Source organism: Natator depressus, chromosome 2 (assembly GCF_965152275.1).
Source record: "Natator depressus isolate rNatDep1 chromosome 2, rNatDep2.hap1, whole genome shotgun sequence".
In the NCBI taxonomy this organism is placed as follows: Eukaryota; Metazoa; Chordata; order Testudines; family Cheloniidae; genus Natator; species Natator depressus.
The window spans coordinates 69,719,247-69,736,656 of NC_134235.1; the positions used below are offsets into that span (position 1 = coordinate 69,719,247).

Sequence of the window (17,410 nt, forward strand, 5' to 3'; positions counted from 1 at the left end):
TCCCAAGAGGACGGTGTGCATGATGGGAATCGCTGTATAGACTGAATAATCTTCCCCCAAAGCTGTGAGCAGTAGGATGCTACTTCATGGCTGCTAGTGCATCCTCAAAACTCTACAGTATTTGGTTTAGTCTTTGTAGGTTTTTTAGATGACATTTATTACTATAGTGTCTGAGCACCTCAGAAACATTTATGGATTCAGCCTCAAACGTCTTTTAATTATCATCTCCATTTCACAGGGACCCGAAGCACAGAGATTAAATGATTCACTCAAGGTTGCACAGCAAGTTTATGGCATATCCAGGAACAGAACTTGGATCCCTGAAGTCCCAGCCTGATCTCTTAACCTCCCTAATGCAGCCCCATGGCCTGTGGAGGAGAACAGTCTACGGCTCTGTGTAGTTGAGGAAGCACCAATTCTTCCCCTCCAACACCTATGTGCCCAGGCCCTGGAAGCACCTGTGGTGCAGAGCTTCTTTGCATGTAAGGCTCAGATCCTGTTGTGTGAACTCTTCAAATCTTGTCCCCTTCTTTCCGTATGCACCAGTTCCCCTGCGTCAGGCCCCGCCTGCAGCGGTGCAGAAATAGGCATCATTGTAAGTTCCTGAAGGAGGGTGAAGATAGCTTCTATGCCTGTGCTTATGGTGGCTAGGTCTATGACTGTACCACAGCCAAATGTTTCAAAGTTGGACACCAAGGCTGGACTTTTTATAAGTGTTCATCATTGGTTTAACTCGCCTCCCATTGAAATCAATGGCAAAATTCCCATTGACTTTAATGGGAGAGGAGTTAGCCCTTTGCTGAATGCTTTTGAAAATCCCACCTTTCATTCATATTCAGCCCCCTACATAATTGGCCTGATTTTGGAAAGGGCTGAGCTCCCATATCTTCCATGAAATTAATTGCACTGAAAATCTGGCTACTTTTATATAGGTACCTAAATGTTGTTTTTTTTCCTGGTTTTTTTTTTAAATCTTGGTTCATAAATATTGGTTAACTTTCAGAAAATATGTGCAGAAATCTGTACATTTTATTTTCAGCTTGGACTGGCAGTAGAAATACTGGACCACATCCTCTAAGGTGCTGAAGTCTTTGGCTCCAATTTTCCACTATATGTGAGCTGCGCTTGGACATGGTTGAGAGTGGTGGCCTTTGGGAGCTGATTGTGGCTCCTTGATTCAGAACCACACAGTCCTGGAACAAATTACAGTTCTGCTGCACAATACTTCCTCCCCACCCTGACCCATCCATGTCCTGTCCCTAGAATACCTCAGAACCTCCTGCCTCCATCTCTTTATACTAGGAGGAGAGGGATGACAGCTGGCAGAAGAGGCAGCACCATTACCCCTGCCATCTGTACACAAGTGGAGAGTTCCCCTTCACAGCAGTAATTCTCATCGAGCAATTTTAGCCATTTCAAGGTCATTTTGTACTACTTAAATGCATTTCAGATAATTTGGTCTTTCAGATTCATTGACTTTCCTGGGGACTGAGGTCACTCAGGACCTCGCAGGTGGAAGTCGGGACATGTCAGGATAGAGCCCCCTGTATATTTGCAGTACTACCAACCTTGCAAAAAAAGCAAGAACTGCTTAGCCTGTTCACAAAAGATCTATTGACTGATTGCCAGAGCAAAAATCTTTTAATAAGCTTCAGAAATGTTGAGCCTTATCTATCACTTATACAAAACCTACACTACATTGAAAATACTTTAATTAAATAAATACCTTCATTTCTAAACCATACCTAACTTTGTCTGGCTATTGGGAATTCACTTTGTCAGAAATGCCTAAATCTGGGTGGATGCTTAACAGGCAATTGAGTCTGGAAAAGTTGCATCAGTTGATCAAGATTCAGGTACTGCTCAGTGTGTTGGCAGCCTGTAGCATCCTGCTAAGTAATAAAACTACTAACTTGGAGAAATTGACTGTGATGTCACTGGCTTCAAAGGAAACCATTGTAGGGTTTATAATTGGGAAATAGGCCTCAAAAAGGAGAACAGATAACGATAAAAGCAGGGAGAAGCCAGCCATGGACTGAAGCCAGCACAGCATACAGAAAACCTTTCAAGCAGATGCTGTTGCCCTGGGAGTAAATGGGGTAAAATGGGGTTCAGCTGCGGCCACCATCCCCTCACAACCGAGAGCCCTCAAACCCAGAACTGTGTCAGGGAGACCAGCCCCTCCAGAAGTGCCGTGACCCATTGGGGTGCCCCATTTCCCCTAGCCATTGGGCCCTTGGAAAAGAGACAACAAGGAGGAGCCAGCAAGAGAGTGATGCTGGCAGAGCAGCTGCAGAAAGCAGTTCAAGCAGGGACCAATGAACACAGATGATGTCATCAGAGTGCTTTCTGCAGTTTTTGCTCTGGGCATTCTCTCCTCTGTGCTGATTGGCTGTTTGCTCCAACCCTCCACTGCTCATTCCTTCCTCTCTCTAACTCCTCCTTCCCCCTTTTTTGCTTTGTATTTCTATGTAGCTAAATCTCCTCCTAACATAACCCCCCATGAAAGGATTCCAATAATAAAAAAAGAGGGACATACTCATATCTCTAGTATGATGTGTGCATCCATCACATTGTTCACTCTGCTTGTGTTCTTTCCCTTTCCTTTCCCTTTGCCTGTCTTGTCTATTTAGGGTATAAGTCCTTCAGGGCAGGGATATTCTCTCATTATATGTTTGGGTGGTGCCTGGCAAAATGGGGCTCCATTCTTGGCTTGCCCCTAAGCACTACTGTAATAAATATGACTGATAAGCATAATAGCAGCAACAGGTTTAAATTTGTAGTGTATTATACTGGACATTTTCACAAGTATATTTTGGAATAAGGAGTTTAAGACCTGTGCAGAGTGTGCATGTGTGTTCTGAATTCCACCCTCAGCCCCTGCAACTGATTTGATGTGTCACTAAATTTTCCTATATTTTGCCTCCAGAAACACAAATTTAAAAAGTTTCAGAGTAGCAGCTGTGTTAGTCTGTATCCGCAGAAAGAAAAGTAGTACTTGTGGCACCTTAGAGACGAACACATTTATTTGAGCATAAGCTTTTGTGAGCTACAGCTCACTTCATCGGATGCTGTAGCTCACGAAAGCTTATGCTCAAATTTGTTAATCTCTAAGGTGCCACAAGTACTCCTTTTCTTTTTACAATTTTAAAAGTGTGTTTGTCCTTATCTTTAAACCTTAATGCTGGTATTTCCACACTCCTGTAATTTTTCTGTTTGTCTATGATGCACGCAACTTGCTTAGAAGCCAATGATTTTAAACAGCTGCACGCTTACTGAGTGGGAAAAATAATTCTGTTTTCTCCTTCAATTTCTGTAAGCTAGCCTATTAGTGGCTGACAGTTCTCCTTGAAGCTGTACATGGCTGTAGTCCAGAAATGAATTATAACATAAAATGGTAGTTACAGGCTTAGAGAAAACAATGTTAGTGCACTGGCAGCTGTGATCAAAGCTGTGTCTAGTTCTCTGAGAGGTAGAAATCCCCAGGTGGCAATCAAAAGTTTCATGGAGCAGGATTTACAGGCTGGATTCATAGTGGGCTCCAGCCAAACAATAATATGCGGCAGAACTCAAAATCTTTCACAAGCAGAGTATATTCTTGATTCAGAACCTGAGGTACTGGGACTTAACCCATTTTCCTCTGTTAATTAAAAAGAAAAAAAAAGCACCTAAAAGTCCAGAAAGCATTTACTTTCTACTACTAACAAAATGTACTTAAGGATAATTTGTTTCACCTTTTGCATGCAGGTATGTATACTGGCTGGGGAACATATATCTTCTCCGGCTAGGTTTTCATTTCTGGAGTAACACAGTTTATCATTGTTGAGGAGATCAAGTGCAGAAGCTCTTATTTGTTCAACCACCAAAGAAAGCATGTCATCAGGTCAGAGCATTGGTTTAGATGAAGGACTGTTTGCTTTTGATGTATTGGATAACTTTTCTGAGTGTGAAAGATAACTCTTCCTGCCTTAGAGCATCTTATGGTAACTCAGAAATATGATTGCAGGTGCCAGAAATTTGTAACAATGTCAGCTGGACCATTTTGATTTGGGATGACCTAGTCTGAGAGCTTCAAATACATTTACTTATGTGGACAGTTTCTTGACATGGTATACGGCAAATGTTAGAAATATACAACCTGTGATCCTATATGTCTATGTAAATTATTCATAGATTCCAAAGCAAGAAGGGACCATTGTGATCTAATCTGACTTCCTGTGTAACACAGGCCATAGATATAATTCCTAGAGCAGATCTTTTAGAAAACAACCTCCAGTCTTGATTTAAAAACAGTCAATGATGGAGAATCCACCACTACCCATGACCAATTGTTCCAATGGTTAATTACTGTCACTGTTAAAAATTTATGCCTTATTTCCTGTCTGAATTTGTCTAGCTTCAACTTCCAGTCACTGGATCTTGTTATACCATTCTCTGATAGACTGAAGAGCACATTATCAAATATTTGTTCTCCATGTAGATACTTACAGACTGTAATCAAGTCATCCCTTAACCTTTGTTGTTAAGGTAAATAGATTGAGCTCTAAGTCTATCACTATAAGGTGTGTTTTCTAATCCTGTAATCATTTGTATGGCTCTTCTCTGAATCCTTTCCAATTTATCACCATACTTCTTGAATTGTGGGCACCAGAACTGGACACAGTATTCCAGCAGTGGTCACACTAATGCCAAATATAGGGGTAAAATAACCTCTCTACTCCTACTCAACATCCCCCTGTTTATGCATCCCAGGATCTCATTAACTCTTTTGGCCGCAGCATCAACCTGGGAGCTCATGTTCAGCTGACTATCCACCAAGACCCCACATCTTTTTTCCAGAGTCACTACTTCCCAGGAGAGAGTCCCCCATTCTGTAAGTGTGGCTTATATTCCCACACGTATACATTTACATTTAGCTGTATTCAAACACATTAGGAGAGATTGTGTTCAGTTAAGGGACTAAGGACCCTGCTGGTCCTAATCTGGCTCACTGTGGAGGATTTACCCTTGGGAGAGGGCAGGCACTGTTTCCAGCACCACCCTAGTATAGGATTTACATGGGAGAAAGGCAGTTGTTATGTCTGTTGGGAGCCTGTAGCCATAAGGTGTCCATATTTCTAAAATCAAACCTCCAGGAATCTTTGGTGGAAATATTTTATTTTTTTGGAGAGGGCAGAGAGTTTGCCAGATCCACAGGTGCTCTGGTTCCTGTTTTCAGTCTGCACTGCCTGGGTTGAAAAAACTCCACATGGAGTAACAGAGCAGATGAAAAAGAGGCTGAGCTTTGCCTATACCACCTTCAACCTTTTTTTCCTCTTGCTTCCCACCACTCTGTTTAGGGCAACAGCCAGTGCCACCCACTTTTTGGGATGCAGTGGCCACCAAGTACTACTGCAACCTCCTCTCTGGAAATTTTTCACCACTTGGAGCCCTGTACACTGGTTATTGACAGTGAAAGTGAAACTGTGTATTGCTAAAGAGATTTAAATAGTTAAACAGAAACCTGAAAAAGGCTGCCATGACAACTGTGGATTGTGGATTTTTCCAATTCAGGTATGATTTAAAAATAGCAGAGTAAAATAGGAGACCAAAAATCTGGTACAAAAAGTCCAATTGTAAAGTTTGAATTTTAGTATTATTTTCGTAAACTTTTATTTATAATCATAAGATGACAGTAGAGGTCTTTCTATTATTCAATGCTAATGGAAGAAACATCACTAGGTGTTTGCCTGTGTCTAGCAAATCGTCATGGCAGCTATAGCAAGAGAATAAACCAATGTGAAAGCCCTGAAGGCTCCTCTCTCCAGGGAAGCCAGGTAGATCTTGGCGCTCAGCCAACGTTTGATCCCTCTTACTGGGGACCATGGGATCCATTCACACAATACTCCGAGTCTCTCTGCTCCCTTTGGGAGTTACAATATCCCTCACTTCCCGGAGAGGAACCCAGGCTTCCTCAGATGCCCAAGGACAAGGAGAAAGAATCAGATCCAACCCCATATTCTCTACTTGATGATTACAGGCAGTTCCAGGACCTATTAAGGAGGGTTGCTGAGACTCTCCAGATTTCTCTGCAGGGGGTACAAGAGACTCCTCAAAAGCCCTTGGACATTCTTCATAGTGAAAGGCCTAGGAGGTTTATGCTGCCCTTTAATTAATGGAGCTTGCTAAGGTCATCTGGCATACACCATCCATTTGTGTCTCTAAGAGGACTGAAAAGAAATACGACATGCCAGCCAAGGTAGCAGAATTTTTATTTTACCAGATCCACTCTGTTAGATAAGGATATTAAACATCTAGACCTATTGGGCAGGAAAGTTTTCACTTCAATCAGCCTTTTCATATAGCCAATTGCCAAGCATTAACCTCAAAATACAATTTTTGTCAATTGCTCTAAGTTAGTGGAATAGATGGACAAACACCCACAAGAGCACAGATCACATTCCTGGCTCTGATTGAGGAGGGTAAATTAATTGCCAAATCATCTCTCCAAGCCTCTGTTGATGCAGCAGAAACAGCTGTTGTTTCAAGGGCAATGGCTATTGTCATGCATTGAGCATCCTGTCTTCATTCCTCAGGATTCTCTGGGGAAGTATAATCTACAGTGGAGGATATGTCTTGTGAAGGGAACAACATGTTCAGGAATAAAACAGATGAATCTGTGCGCTGACTGGGGGATTCAAGGGCAACCCTTTGGTAATTGAGCATCTACATTCTAGCGCCAAGGAGGAAGTACCACAGACCTCAGTCATACAAGCCTCAGCCAGTGCCTCAACACTTCTACCACCAAAGGGCATATAAACCTCCATGGAAGTGATAAAAGCTGGAGCAGGGTACACATAATGCTTCCCCTTCTTCCAACCACAACCTCCTGCTAAGAAATATTTTTGACGGTACTTTCAAGAGCTGCAAAGCACTCCAAATACCACATTCATCAATCATGAGCCCCAAGACCCAATTTGAGAGTCGACTGGCCCACTTTGCCCAAACTTGGTGGGTGATAACAGACAGATGGATTGTTGACATAGAATCATAGAAGATTAGGGTGGGAAGAGACCTCAGGAGGTCATCTAGTCCAACCCCGTGCTCAAAGCAGGACCAACACCAACTAAATCATCCCAGCCAGGGCTTTGTCAAGTCAGGCCTTAAAAACTTCTAAGGATGGAGATTCCACCACTTTCCTAGGTAACCCATTCCATTGCCTCACCACCCTCCTAGTGAAATAGTTTTCCCTAATATCCAACCTAGACCTCCCCCATTGCAACTTAAGACCATTGCTCCTTGTTCTGTCATCTGCCACCACTGAGAACAGCCTACCTCCATCCTCTTTGGAACTCATCATACATCATACACTCCGGCTGTACTATAGTATTCTTCTGCTTTCCCCCCACCCCCAAAAATCCCTTCCCTGTTCCTCTTGAGGGACCACTCTCAGGAGAGGATGGTCATTAAATAAGGGAACTTCCTCCTCCTTCAGGGATCTATAGAGAAGGTCCCCTTCAACATTTTGCTGAAAATAATTTCTCATTGAAAAAGGAAGGGAGGATGGAGACCCATCTTAGACCTCAGACAACTCCTTGTCTTTATCTGAAAACTGAGGTTTAAATGGTCACACTGGCATCAATAATTTCCTCACTGAACAGAGACAACTGGTTCTCAGCTTTTGATATGAAGGATGCCTACGTCCACATAGAACTCCACCCCTCACACAGAAGGTTCCTGAGCTTCTCCATGGACAGGCACCACTACCACTATAGGGTACTCTCCTTTGGCTTTGCAACAGTACACTTGTAGGTACCCTTCATGCTATCAGTAGTAGCAGCTTACTTGGAGCACTGCAGGTCATCAGTTTTTCCCTATTTAGTATTGCTAGCAGTGCCTTTAAGTCTGCACCCACGGTATTGAACTTAGAAAATGCATGCTTGGGGCAGTTCAGGTCATATTTAACAATAGCATAAAAGAGTCCACTAGAAAATAGTACATAGCCAACTGGAAATATTTATCAGTTATCAGATAACCCCTGAGGACTCTGACATGCTGACTATTTTAGAATATCTTCTTTCCTTAAATACCAAGGGTGTCTCACTTACTTCACTACAGGTTCATTTGGTAGCTATCAGTGCCTGTCACTGGATCACTTGATGATTACCTGTTCTGTTCATTCCATCTGGGGCACCTGGCATTGGCCACTGTTGGAAGACAGGATATTGAGCTAGATGGACCTTTGGTCTGACCCAGTATGGTTGTACTTATGTTCTTATGATAACAACTCTATCTTCACCCATCCTGTAACAGTACTATTTTGAAAGGCCCGGTTATAACTGTTCCTCCTGTGAGTAGGTGTACTCCGATGTGAGGCCTGAATTTTCTCCTATGAGCAGTAACAAGACCTCATTTTGAACCCTTGGCTTTTTGGTCCTTATCCCTCTTATCCGTGAAAGTCACCTTTCTAATTGCCTTCACCTTAGCTATAAGGGTGGAGAACTGGGACCCTTCAGGGCGATCTGCCATATACAGTCCTTCAACAAGGATAAGAATGCTCTGAGGCTACATCCTAAGTTTACTCCTAAACTGATCTTGGATTTCCATCTAAATCAGACAATCCACCTATCTCTATTCTTCCAAAAACTGCACACAGGTGGCCTCTCTCCACAGACATCCACTGAGCTGGAGTGTTTTACCTACAAAGAACAAGACCATTTAGAAAATCACCTGCACGATTTGTATCATTCACAGAATGGATGAGAGTGGAAACAGTCTCCTCCCAAAGACCTTCCGAGTGGATTTTGGGGTGGATTCTGCTGTGTTAGAAGTTGACAAACACCCCTGCACTACAAGGTCTGAGAGGTCACTCTACTGGAGCCCAGACCACCTCTGTAGCCTTCATTCAAGACATTCCTATTGTTGAAATCTGTAAAGCAGCTACGTGGGGTTCAACGAATGTCTTATCAAGACATTGTGCCTTTGTGGATGCTTCTGAAGATGGTGTCTCTCTCAGTACAGTCATGCTCCTTTCAGAAGTATTGCAGAGGTCCTCACAACCTTCTCCTCAATAAGCACTGCTTGGCAATCACCCACAATGGAATGCACATAGGGACTAGCACTCGAAGGAGAAGTTACTTACCTTATACAAGAACTAGAGTTCTTTGAGATGCATGGTCCCTATCTGTATTCCACTACCTGCCCTGCTTCAGATCCTAACATATGCTTCATGGTAGAGAAGGAACTGGAGGTACACATAGGGTCCACACATCTTGAAGAACTTCAGTTACTGTACAAAGTAAGAACTCTCTCTTTTCACTGATTCTTTGTCCTTAATGCAAATGTTACTGTGTTTGGCCACTTGTTACACATCCTTTTTCTGTTGTTTAGCCCAAATGAGTTTCATTAAACAGTATAATAAGTTCAGCAGGCGTTCTTCTGTTCAGTTACAGATGGTGATGGCTTGGAGCCACTACCTGCTGGTAGACATCAGCTTCAGCTCTTCTGTATCAGTGGGTTCTTAGATTGGCACTGTGAACAGCAGGGAAAAGGATTGTTAAAAATACATGGATTTCCTGTTTACAGAGATTGTGTTCTGTGGGTTTGTTGGGTTCTTTCAGCATTTTCAGCCAACGCTGCTGATTTCCTTTCTATCCAATTTCTTCACAATGTCCAGAAAAGATGAGATAACTATATTGATGGTCTTTCCACAGGTATATTCACTTCAATCAAATAGAAACAGTCAAGCCAGAAACCTTCAGAGACCTCCCAAAATTAGAAAGATTGTAAGTGCTGGTTGGGCAAACTTTTCAATAGTTCTGTGTTCTTGATTTGTCTTCCTCATTCAAAATCTGACGTACCTAAATAAATTCTGTGCCCTTTTATCTACAGAAGTGCTGAAAAGTAGAGGAAATTCTGTAATAGTCACCCTAGTAAGACAGCAAGATTTTGTAATGTAGATTTCCTTCACAAACCCTCCAGCCAAGAAGAACTCTTTCAAGTCTGAATTGTATTTTCAGTGAATTGACTTTAGATCTCCCTGAAAGTGAGTTTAGATGTCTTTCAAGTAACAAAAGACATGATTTCCATCAAAACTCCAGAATTCTGTTCTGTTGCAGAATCTGTTTGGCATGATACCTTTAAATGTGACTCATTTAAGGCCTCATCTCCTCTGTGGATTTACCTCAGTTACAGCCATCAGTTGCCAGACCCCTCTCAAAGCTGCAAACCTGTAGTGTGAACAGGCAAAGGCTACTTCTACACTGCACTCTTCTGTTAGTGGCTTGTAGAGTATGTAGTCCAGTAGCTCCCCTAGCATGAGTTTAAGTAGCAGTGATGACAGTGAGGTGTGGCTTAGGTGAGTAGAATACAGACTTGCCCTGAAGGGTGTAACCTACATGGCTTTCTACTCACCCAAGCTGTGCTCTCCTGTCTACACTGCTATTTTTAGCCATGTAGTGTCCCACTGCCTCCCAGCTGCTAGCGCCTTTCCCCGCTGCAGGAAAAGACTCCAGTAGCTCTGGCAGTGGGGAGTAATTGGAGAAAGACTCCACCAGAGGGAAAGCCTCCAGCAATGGGGAAAGGCTCTGCCATCTCCCTACTGAGAGAGCCCTTCCCCGCCAAAGGGACAGAGTGCAGCAGCTCCCCACTACTGAAGCCTTCCCCACTGCAGGGAAACTCTGTCAGGGATGGAAAAGCTCTTATAGGGAGAGCTGCTGAAGCTTCCCCCTCCACCCCCCAGCCTTTCCCCTGCCTGAGCCTTTCACTGACATGTGCAGCTATACACCACAGTGTGGACACAGCCTGCTTTTCTCTGTGACGACACATTCCCTACATACCGCCTACAGTGGCATGTAATGTAGACATAGCCAAAATGTCACAATTTCTGCCAGTGGAGATTATGCTAGTTTCAAGCAGAGCTAAATGCGACCAGTGCAAATGGTTGCTTTGTCAATGGTTTGCATTGGAGTGGCTACATCGCTTAGTGATGGCACTAATCTGGATAAATCCTCAGGGTAGAGAAGGCCTTAAATAGAAATGAAAAAGATTATGCTACATCACTTACCCATTGCTGACACATAACCACCTCTGAATGGGGAAACATTACAGTTGTTTTACTTTGCACAGTAAGTCTACACAATGCCTTAGAACCAAAAGTGAAGCATGAGTTATCCAGTTGAAATCACAGGAGGAATTTATACAGGAAGTATTTAATTACAAAGTTTGAATTTGATCAGGATACCCCTATTCTTGTGGGGAAACAAAGGCCATTAGCTATAAATGACTCAGATATTGCTTTTGTCATCTGAAAGAAATATAATCAATATTTATTAGTAACCTGTGGTTGAATAATAAACCCCTCCTCCCTTAGCCTTAGCTTTTATAAAACGACAACTTTACTAATTTGTTAATATTATGCAAGGGTTTTTTATTGTCAGATTTTAAAATATACAATGCAGAGCCATGTTCTTTGTAATATATTAATATCTAATTCTGCAAAGGAATCTGTCAATTATTAAGGCATATCTTCTGTTCCTCAGATTTCTGCATAACAATAAGTTGTCTAAGATCCCAGCTGGAAGTTTTTCTCATCTGGATTCACTAAAGAGGCTGTAAGTTTTGGAAAATAATTTTGTAAATAATGATACTCCTGTTCTACTGCAAAACTGTATGAACTGTGAAGACAGGTTTTTAATTAGGTTAGTTAAATGAAGACCACAGCTTTCTTATAATGCGTTGTTGGCATGCTTTTCACCATGGGACAGAGGAAGTGACATATTGTACTGTGTTTGTTCTAATGTTTCATAAGAAGTGAAATGTGAATGGAAATTAAAAGAAATTCCATAAGACATAAAGCTGAAAGAGAAGGCATGGAAGGGGAGAACAAGACTGAAGAATGAGAAATGAGGGTGAAGGCAAATGAGGCGAAGGGAAGGAATGTGGATAGCAGCTACTAAATATGGAATAAGGGGAATTAAGACTAAATCAGGACAGAATTTGGTGACTCTCAGTTAATAGAAATGGATGTCCCGTTTGTAGACATGAGAACCAAATGGTCCATTTAATTTTATATGCCTGCAAATATCATGCATTCTGTTCTTCCATGTCCTATTTGGCCAGCAAATGGACATACATTTTTTCTTAGAGAGAGAGTTTTCCATGACTAATAAAACATTGGTTAAAGTTTAAGGAGCCTCACGTGGTCCTTTCTTGTCGCACCGCCTGCCTTTTCCTTTTCATATCTCATAATCAGTTAGAGAGCTACAGGTGTGAGACTTCAAAACTTAAATTTTACCCCTCTTTTTGCTGTTTGTTCCTCAACTGTAGTTACTAACCCATGATGTCTCCAAAACCAGATGTGGAAATTCCTGCTTCAGGGTTCAATCCTATCCCGCCTTGAATTTGGTGGGATTTTTGCCTCCTATTTCCATGGGACCAGGACTGGGCTCTAAACTCTAAAAAGTCTCCAGGCCATAAGGATTTATTTGAATTAGCAAATTGGTCCCAGTTCAGCAAAGCACTGAAGTACATTCTTAGGTTCATCCCTATTCAGTAAACTATTTCAGCACATGCTTAAAATCAAATACGTCTTTAAGTCCCAATGGAGAAGTACATGCTTAAAGTTAAGTAAGAGATGATGGCCTGTAACTTATGTTTAAAATTCAGTAGTTGTCAAAGCAGTTTGCTGAATCATGGCCAAAGAGAGAACATTTGCAACTTTACTGTCTTAACCTTTATCCTTGAAACTGTGAGGGTAGGTCTATACCACAATTAGACACTCGCGACTGGCCCGTGCCAGCTGACATGGGCTTTCAGGGCTCGGGCTGCATGCCTGTTTAATTGTGGTGTAGATGTTCTGGCTCAGGCTACCACCCAAGCGCTGGACCCTGCCACCACACAAAATCATAGAGTCTGGGCTCCAGCCTGAGTCTGGGCGTCTATGTGGCCATTAAACTGACCCGAAGCCCGAGCCCCACAAGCCCAAATCAGCTGTCAAAGGCCAACCAGGGGTTTTTAATTGCAGTGTAGACATACCCTTAAAGTTTACAGAAGTAAAAAACAGAGCCTAGCTCCTTAGTTTGCTCCTTACCAAAAGCTAGGAACATAAGAACACCAACACCGTATGGTTCATCAATGTGTTCTAAGTGAGTGATGCTAAATGAGAAATTGAGGATTCATATGACTTGGTATTACTAATACCTCCATAGGGGCCTATTCTCCTGTCAATATGTGAGTGTAATTCCTTTTGGTGGTGATGGGAACTATATACATATACTGAGGTGAGACTATTCTCTGTAGTGTTTTGGAACTAGATGTGCCATTTACACAGAAGCCAATTGCCAGCTTACAATATTGATCAAAAAGAGTGAACATTGAAATCATTTCCAGGGAAACACTTTGATTAGTTTAGTTGATTTTTTTTTGTATTAGATTCCAGAATTCTGAAACTCAGAAATAAACAGCTACAAAGCAAGTAAGCCTGCTACTCCTGGTGGGCAGCTAAAGACAAGGAGAGAGCCGAAAGGGCCACACTGTTACTGAAAGGTGCTTTAAATGTGTTTATAGGCTTAATCTGTTTACCTTCAGAAAGCATCACCTTTTAATAAAAAAAGAACCATTTGAAAAATAGCTTTCGGGGGGATGGTTTTATAGAATAAGTGGCTAAGTTACTGTAATCATCCTGAACATGTTAGCATCCCTTAAAGATGAGAGAGAGACAGGGCTTGTCTATCCTTTTATACTAATGCTATAGTAGCAGAGCTTCACTGATGCAGCTGTGACACTGTAGCACTTCAGTGAAGATGCTGCTGGGTGGGCTTTGCCCACCTCACAAAGAGGCGATAGCTATACTGACAGGAGAAGCCCTCCCATCAACAGAGCGCTGTCTACACTTGGGGTTAGGTTGGTATAACTGCGTTGCTCAGGGGGGAGGATTTTCCACCCCCGTGAGCAACGTAGGTATACCGACATAAGTTGCTAGTGTACACCAAGTGGGGGTGTGGGTGTGTGTGTGTGTGTAGGTAGGGGTTGGGATAGGGGAGGACGCTCCATTAGTTAGGGCATTAGCCGCGGTCTTGGGAGACCAACTTTCAATACCTGTGATCTAGGAGCCTCAGCGTCCGTATCTCAGCTCCCCTTCTGTAAACTGGAGATAATAGTACTCCCCTAGCTCACAGGGCTGTTGTGAAGATCAGTAGGTTAAAGTTATGGAGGCACTCAGATGATGGAAGTCATTTAAGTACCTGAAATAAATGGAAATCAATATTCCTTTCAAGTTACAGCAGTTGACCTCATCATCATGACATATTCCTTGCAGTTGAACAATCTAAAATGCAGTATGTAGCAGGCTCTGAATGTATTGTGTGATGATAGAAGGTTAAGGGCAATAATCTGACACTAATAACCAAATAGATATTACAAGGGTGGTTTTTATAATGTACGGGTTAGAAAAAAGAGCCCCTAAAAATTTTATTCTGTGAAAATTGAATCCCAGAAATATGATATACCCAAGATAAAATGTATACATGCATTCAAATACTATCTTAGAAACTGAGAAAACATCATGAAAACATTACAAAACAACTGTACATTTCAATGTCCATGGCTGTTAGTTCAGTCATGTCATTTTTAAAGTTTATAGGAATGGCCATACTGGGTCAGACCAAAGGTCCATCTAGCCCAGTATCCTGTCTTCCAACAGTGTAATGGACCTGAAGAGTTCAGTTTTCAAATTCCTGGCTGCCTCTGTCTTTAAATAGTGTGAGTTTTTTGAATGGCATAATTATTAATGTTACTTTTAGGACCAAGCCTTATTCTTGACCATGGTTGTCATATAAGTGAAACCAACACATAGATAAACCAGATAGTTGTTGTTTTTTTAATAAAGGCATCCATTAGTTACAGCTAAATGAGTCATGTGGAGGTTCAGTTAGGTGGATCTGTGTTGGGAAGGAGCAGAAGCACATTTCTAGAGGACCCAGCAAAACATTTAAACCACATGCGTAGTTTTAAACATGCACATGAATCCCATGGAATTTCAGTAAAAGCTTACGGTGGAGTAGGAATGGTCTTAAGCACATTATGTAAGTGCTATGCCAAACTGGGGCCAGAGCAAGGTGTAAGGTATAGTAAGAGGTCCCTGAGGACACATGGGTCTCCCCACACCCTGCCCAGAAATGCTGCTGCACCCAGCTGTGACACTACGCAACAAACTCCTTTTGTCACTGAAGTGCTGGGAAACAGATTATATCCTGCAACTGTGTATTGGTGTGGAGAGAAAGTTATCCATGCATCCACTTCCCTCTGTAGTGTACTGAGTAGGGACAGCTATAGCTGATCCCTTCCTGTACATAGCCAGATTTTCTAATGGATATTTGCATTGTGTGGCTATTAATGTTCTGTGCTGAATTATACTGGAGCTGAAAGGCAGTTTACTGTTGTTTTTGAGATTACCTTTTTATTCCAACATATTGAAGACGCATCATTTTTGAAGAATAGATTGTAATATTGAGCAGGGAAGGAGGAAGGAAATACAAAATGTAACAAGCCAGAGATTTTTACTGTGTGTGTATATGTATGTATGTATGTGGACACACACAGATTATCTATTTAGTTATTTTGAAGGAACTATAATAGCATTAAAATAGTAAAAGTGATGTTAAATATAATCAAGTTGGTGACTTTTTCAATGTACATTCTAGACAGTTGTTTTTATTTCATGTATGCACAGGCGCTTGGACTCTAATGCCTTAGTTTGTGACTGTGAGTTAATGTGGTTGGCTGAACTAATAAAAGAATATACCAGTAATGGAAATACTCAAGCTGCTGCCACCTGTGAATATCCCAAGAGACTTCAGGGCAGGTCTGTTGCATCGTTAATAGTGGAAGAATTCAACTGTGGTAAGTTAAGTTGGCTGCATGCATCTTTGGAGAGAGAATTGTTTGTGCGCCTTCTGGCTTTAAGCCTACAGGTATCTATTTTTATATATTATGGAAAATAAACTAAATTTAGTTATTTTCATTAAAATTTCATTGAAATGCTTAAAGTATGGGTGCTTTTGGTTTAGTCAGAAGGCCTTTAAAATGAAGAACTATTAAAGTCTTTGATTATGATCAGTTCTTTTCCCCCATAGAATACATCTTAAAGTAGAACCTTGCTAAACTAGACTATATGCATTCCCACAATTAGCATGCAGGAAATAGTTTCTCTGCATTTCTCTGCAAAGATTTTATAGAATAGGTTGTAGTGAAATCTTATATTACTACAACTTCATTTTTTTTAAATCAACTACAGTATACTAGTGAGTATTAGAAAGACAGAAAACTAAACTATACTCAAAAAATAAAGGCATAAAGTACATTGTATGATGGAATATTTGTTGTTGTGTGTGTGCAAATTAACAAAGTTCTCATGTGTTATCACTCAAAAACACCATGGACCAATTTCTCAGTCTGAGTTAACATTGTTTATATGGTAGGGTGCCAATCCTGCAAAGATTTATGCCCTTGCCTCTCCATACGCACAATGCTTTTAATGGGGTTATTAATAATGTGTAAAGAAAAGGACATCAATAATTATTTGCGGGGTCTTGGATTCTGTGTGTGTGTGTTGTTCAGTAGAGACTCCACAGTTAAGTTTGCAACGATACTTAATTTCTCTGTGGAAAGTTATATCTTGGATTGTATTTTTCTATCAAAGAATGTCAGTTTGAAGACATGGTTTCATGTCATGTTTTAAAGTAAATTCAGATAGAAAACACTACATAAACAAATTTCTCTAAGTGTGAACCAAATGCTGGAGATACCTGGAAAGAGAGTGGAATTCCTCCCTTCTTGCAAATAGGCATAATAATGCAGTTCAAGAGGAGCATTAATGTTTTTTTTTTTGTTATACTGGCTGGGGCCAGCATCCCCCCAAAGCCCCACGGTGTGTTGTTCTATCTGGCAATCCATCTCGCCCTTCCTCTTTCACCACGATAGTAACGATGTCCATGGTAATAAAAGGAATAATTTGCATGGGGAGCCATTGTCTGGTCATGTTGGCCACATATGAACATGAAGGGCAGAAAAGCACTGCATACTTATAATAATAATAATTAATAATACAAGAACTAGAAAACATCCAATTAAATTAAAAGGCATTGGATTTAAGGTGGATGAAGGAGATTTTCTTTTTCAGAATGTATATAAGTTATACTGTGAAACTCTTTGCCACAAGATATGACTGAGGCAAAAGAACAGGATTTAAAAATAGGATTAGACTTGTATATTAAGCAATAACATTTTATTCAGTTTCATTTGGTAGAAATAAAATGTTGTAAGAAAGATAGTATAAAACAAAGCAGTAAACAACTGCTTAACTCATTACCTGTACACCTTTCGTAGGATTATTTTAATCTTGATTGTTTAACTAAAGAAAGGGACTTGAGGG

At 41.2% G+C, this 17,410-nt stretch overlaps 1 protein-coding gene across 1 annotated transcript in view; it reads left to right on the forward strand.

Annotated features, from left to right (window-relative positions):
* The window catches only part of PXDNL (peroxidasin like), a 267,071-nt gene that overhangs the window by 148,961 nt on the left and 100,700 nt on the right, over nt 1-17,410 (forward strand). Inside the window, exons 5-7 of the mRNA XM_074943098.1 lie at nt 9,693-9,764; nt 11,520-11,591; nt 15,710-15,879. Coding sequence (XP_074799199.1) covers nt 9,693-9,764; nt 11,520-11,591; nt 15,710-15,879 — 314 coding nt within the window. The remainder of the gene's footprint in view (nt 1-9,692; nt 9,765-11,519; nt 11,592-15,709; nt 15,880-17,410) is intronic.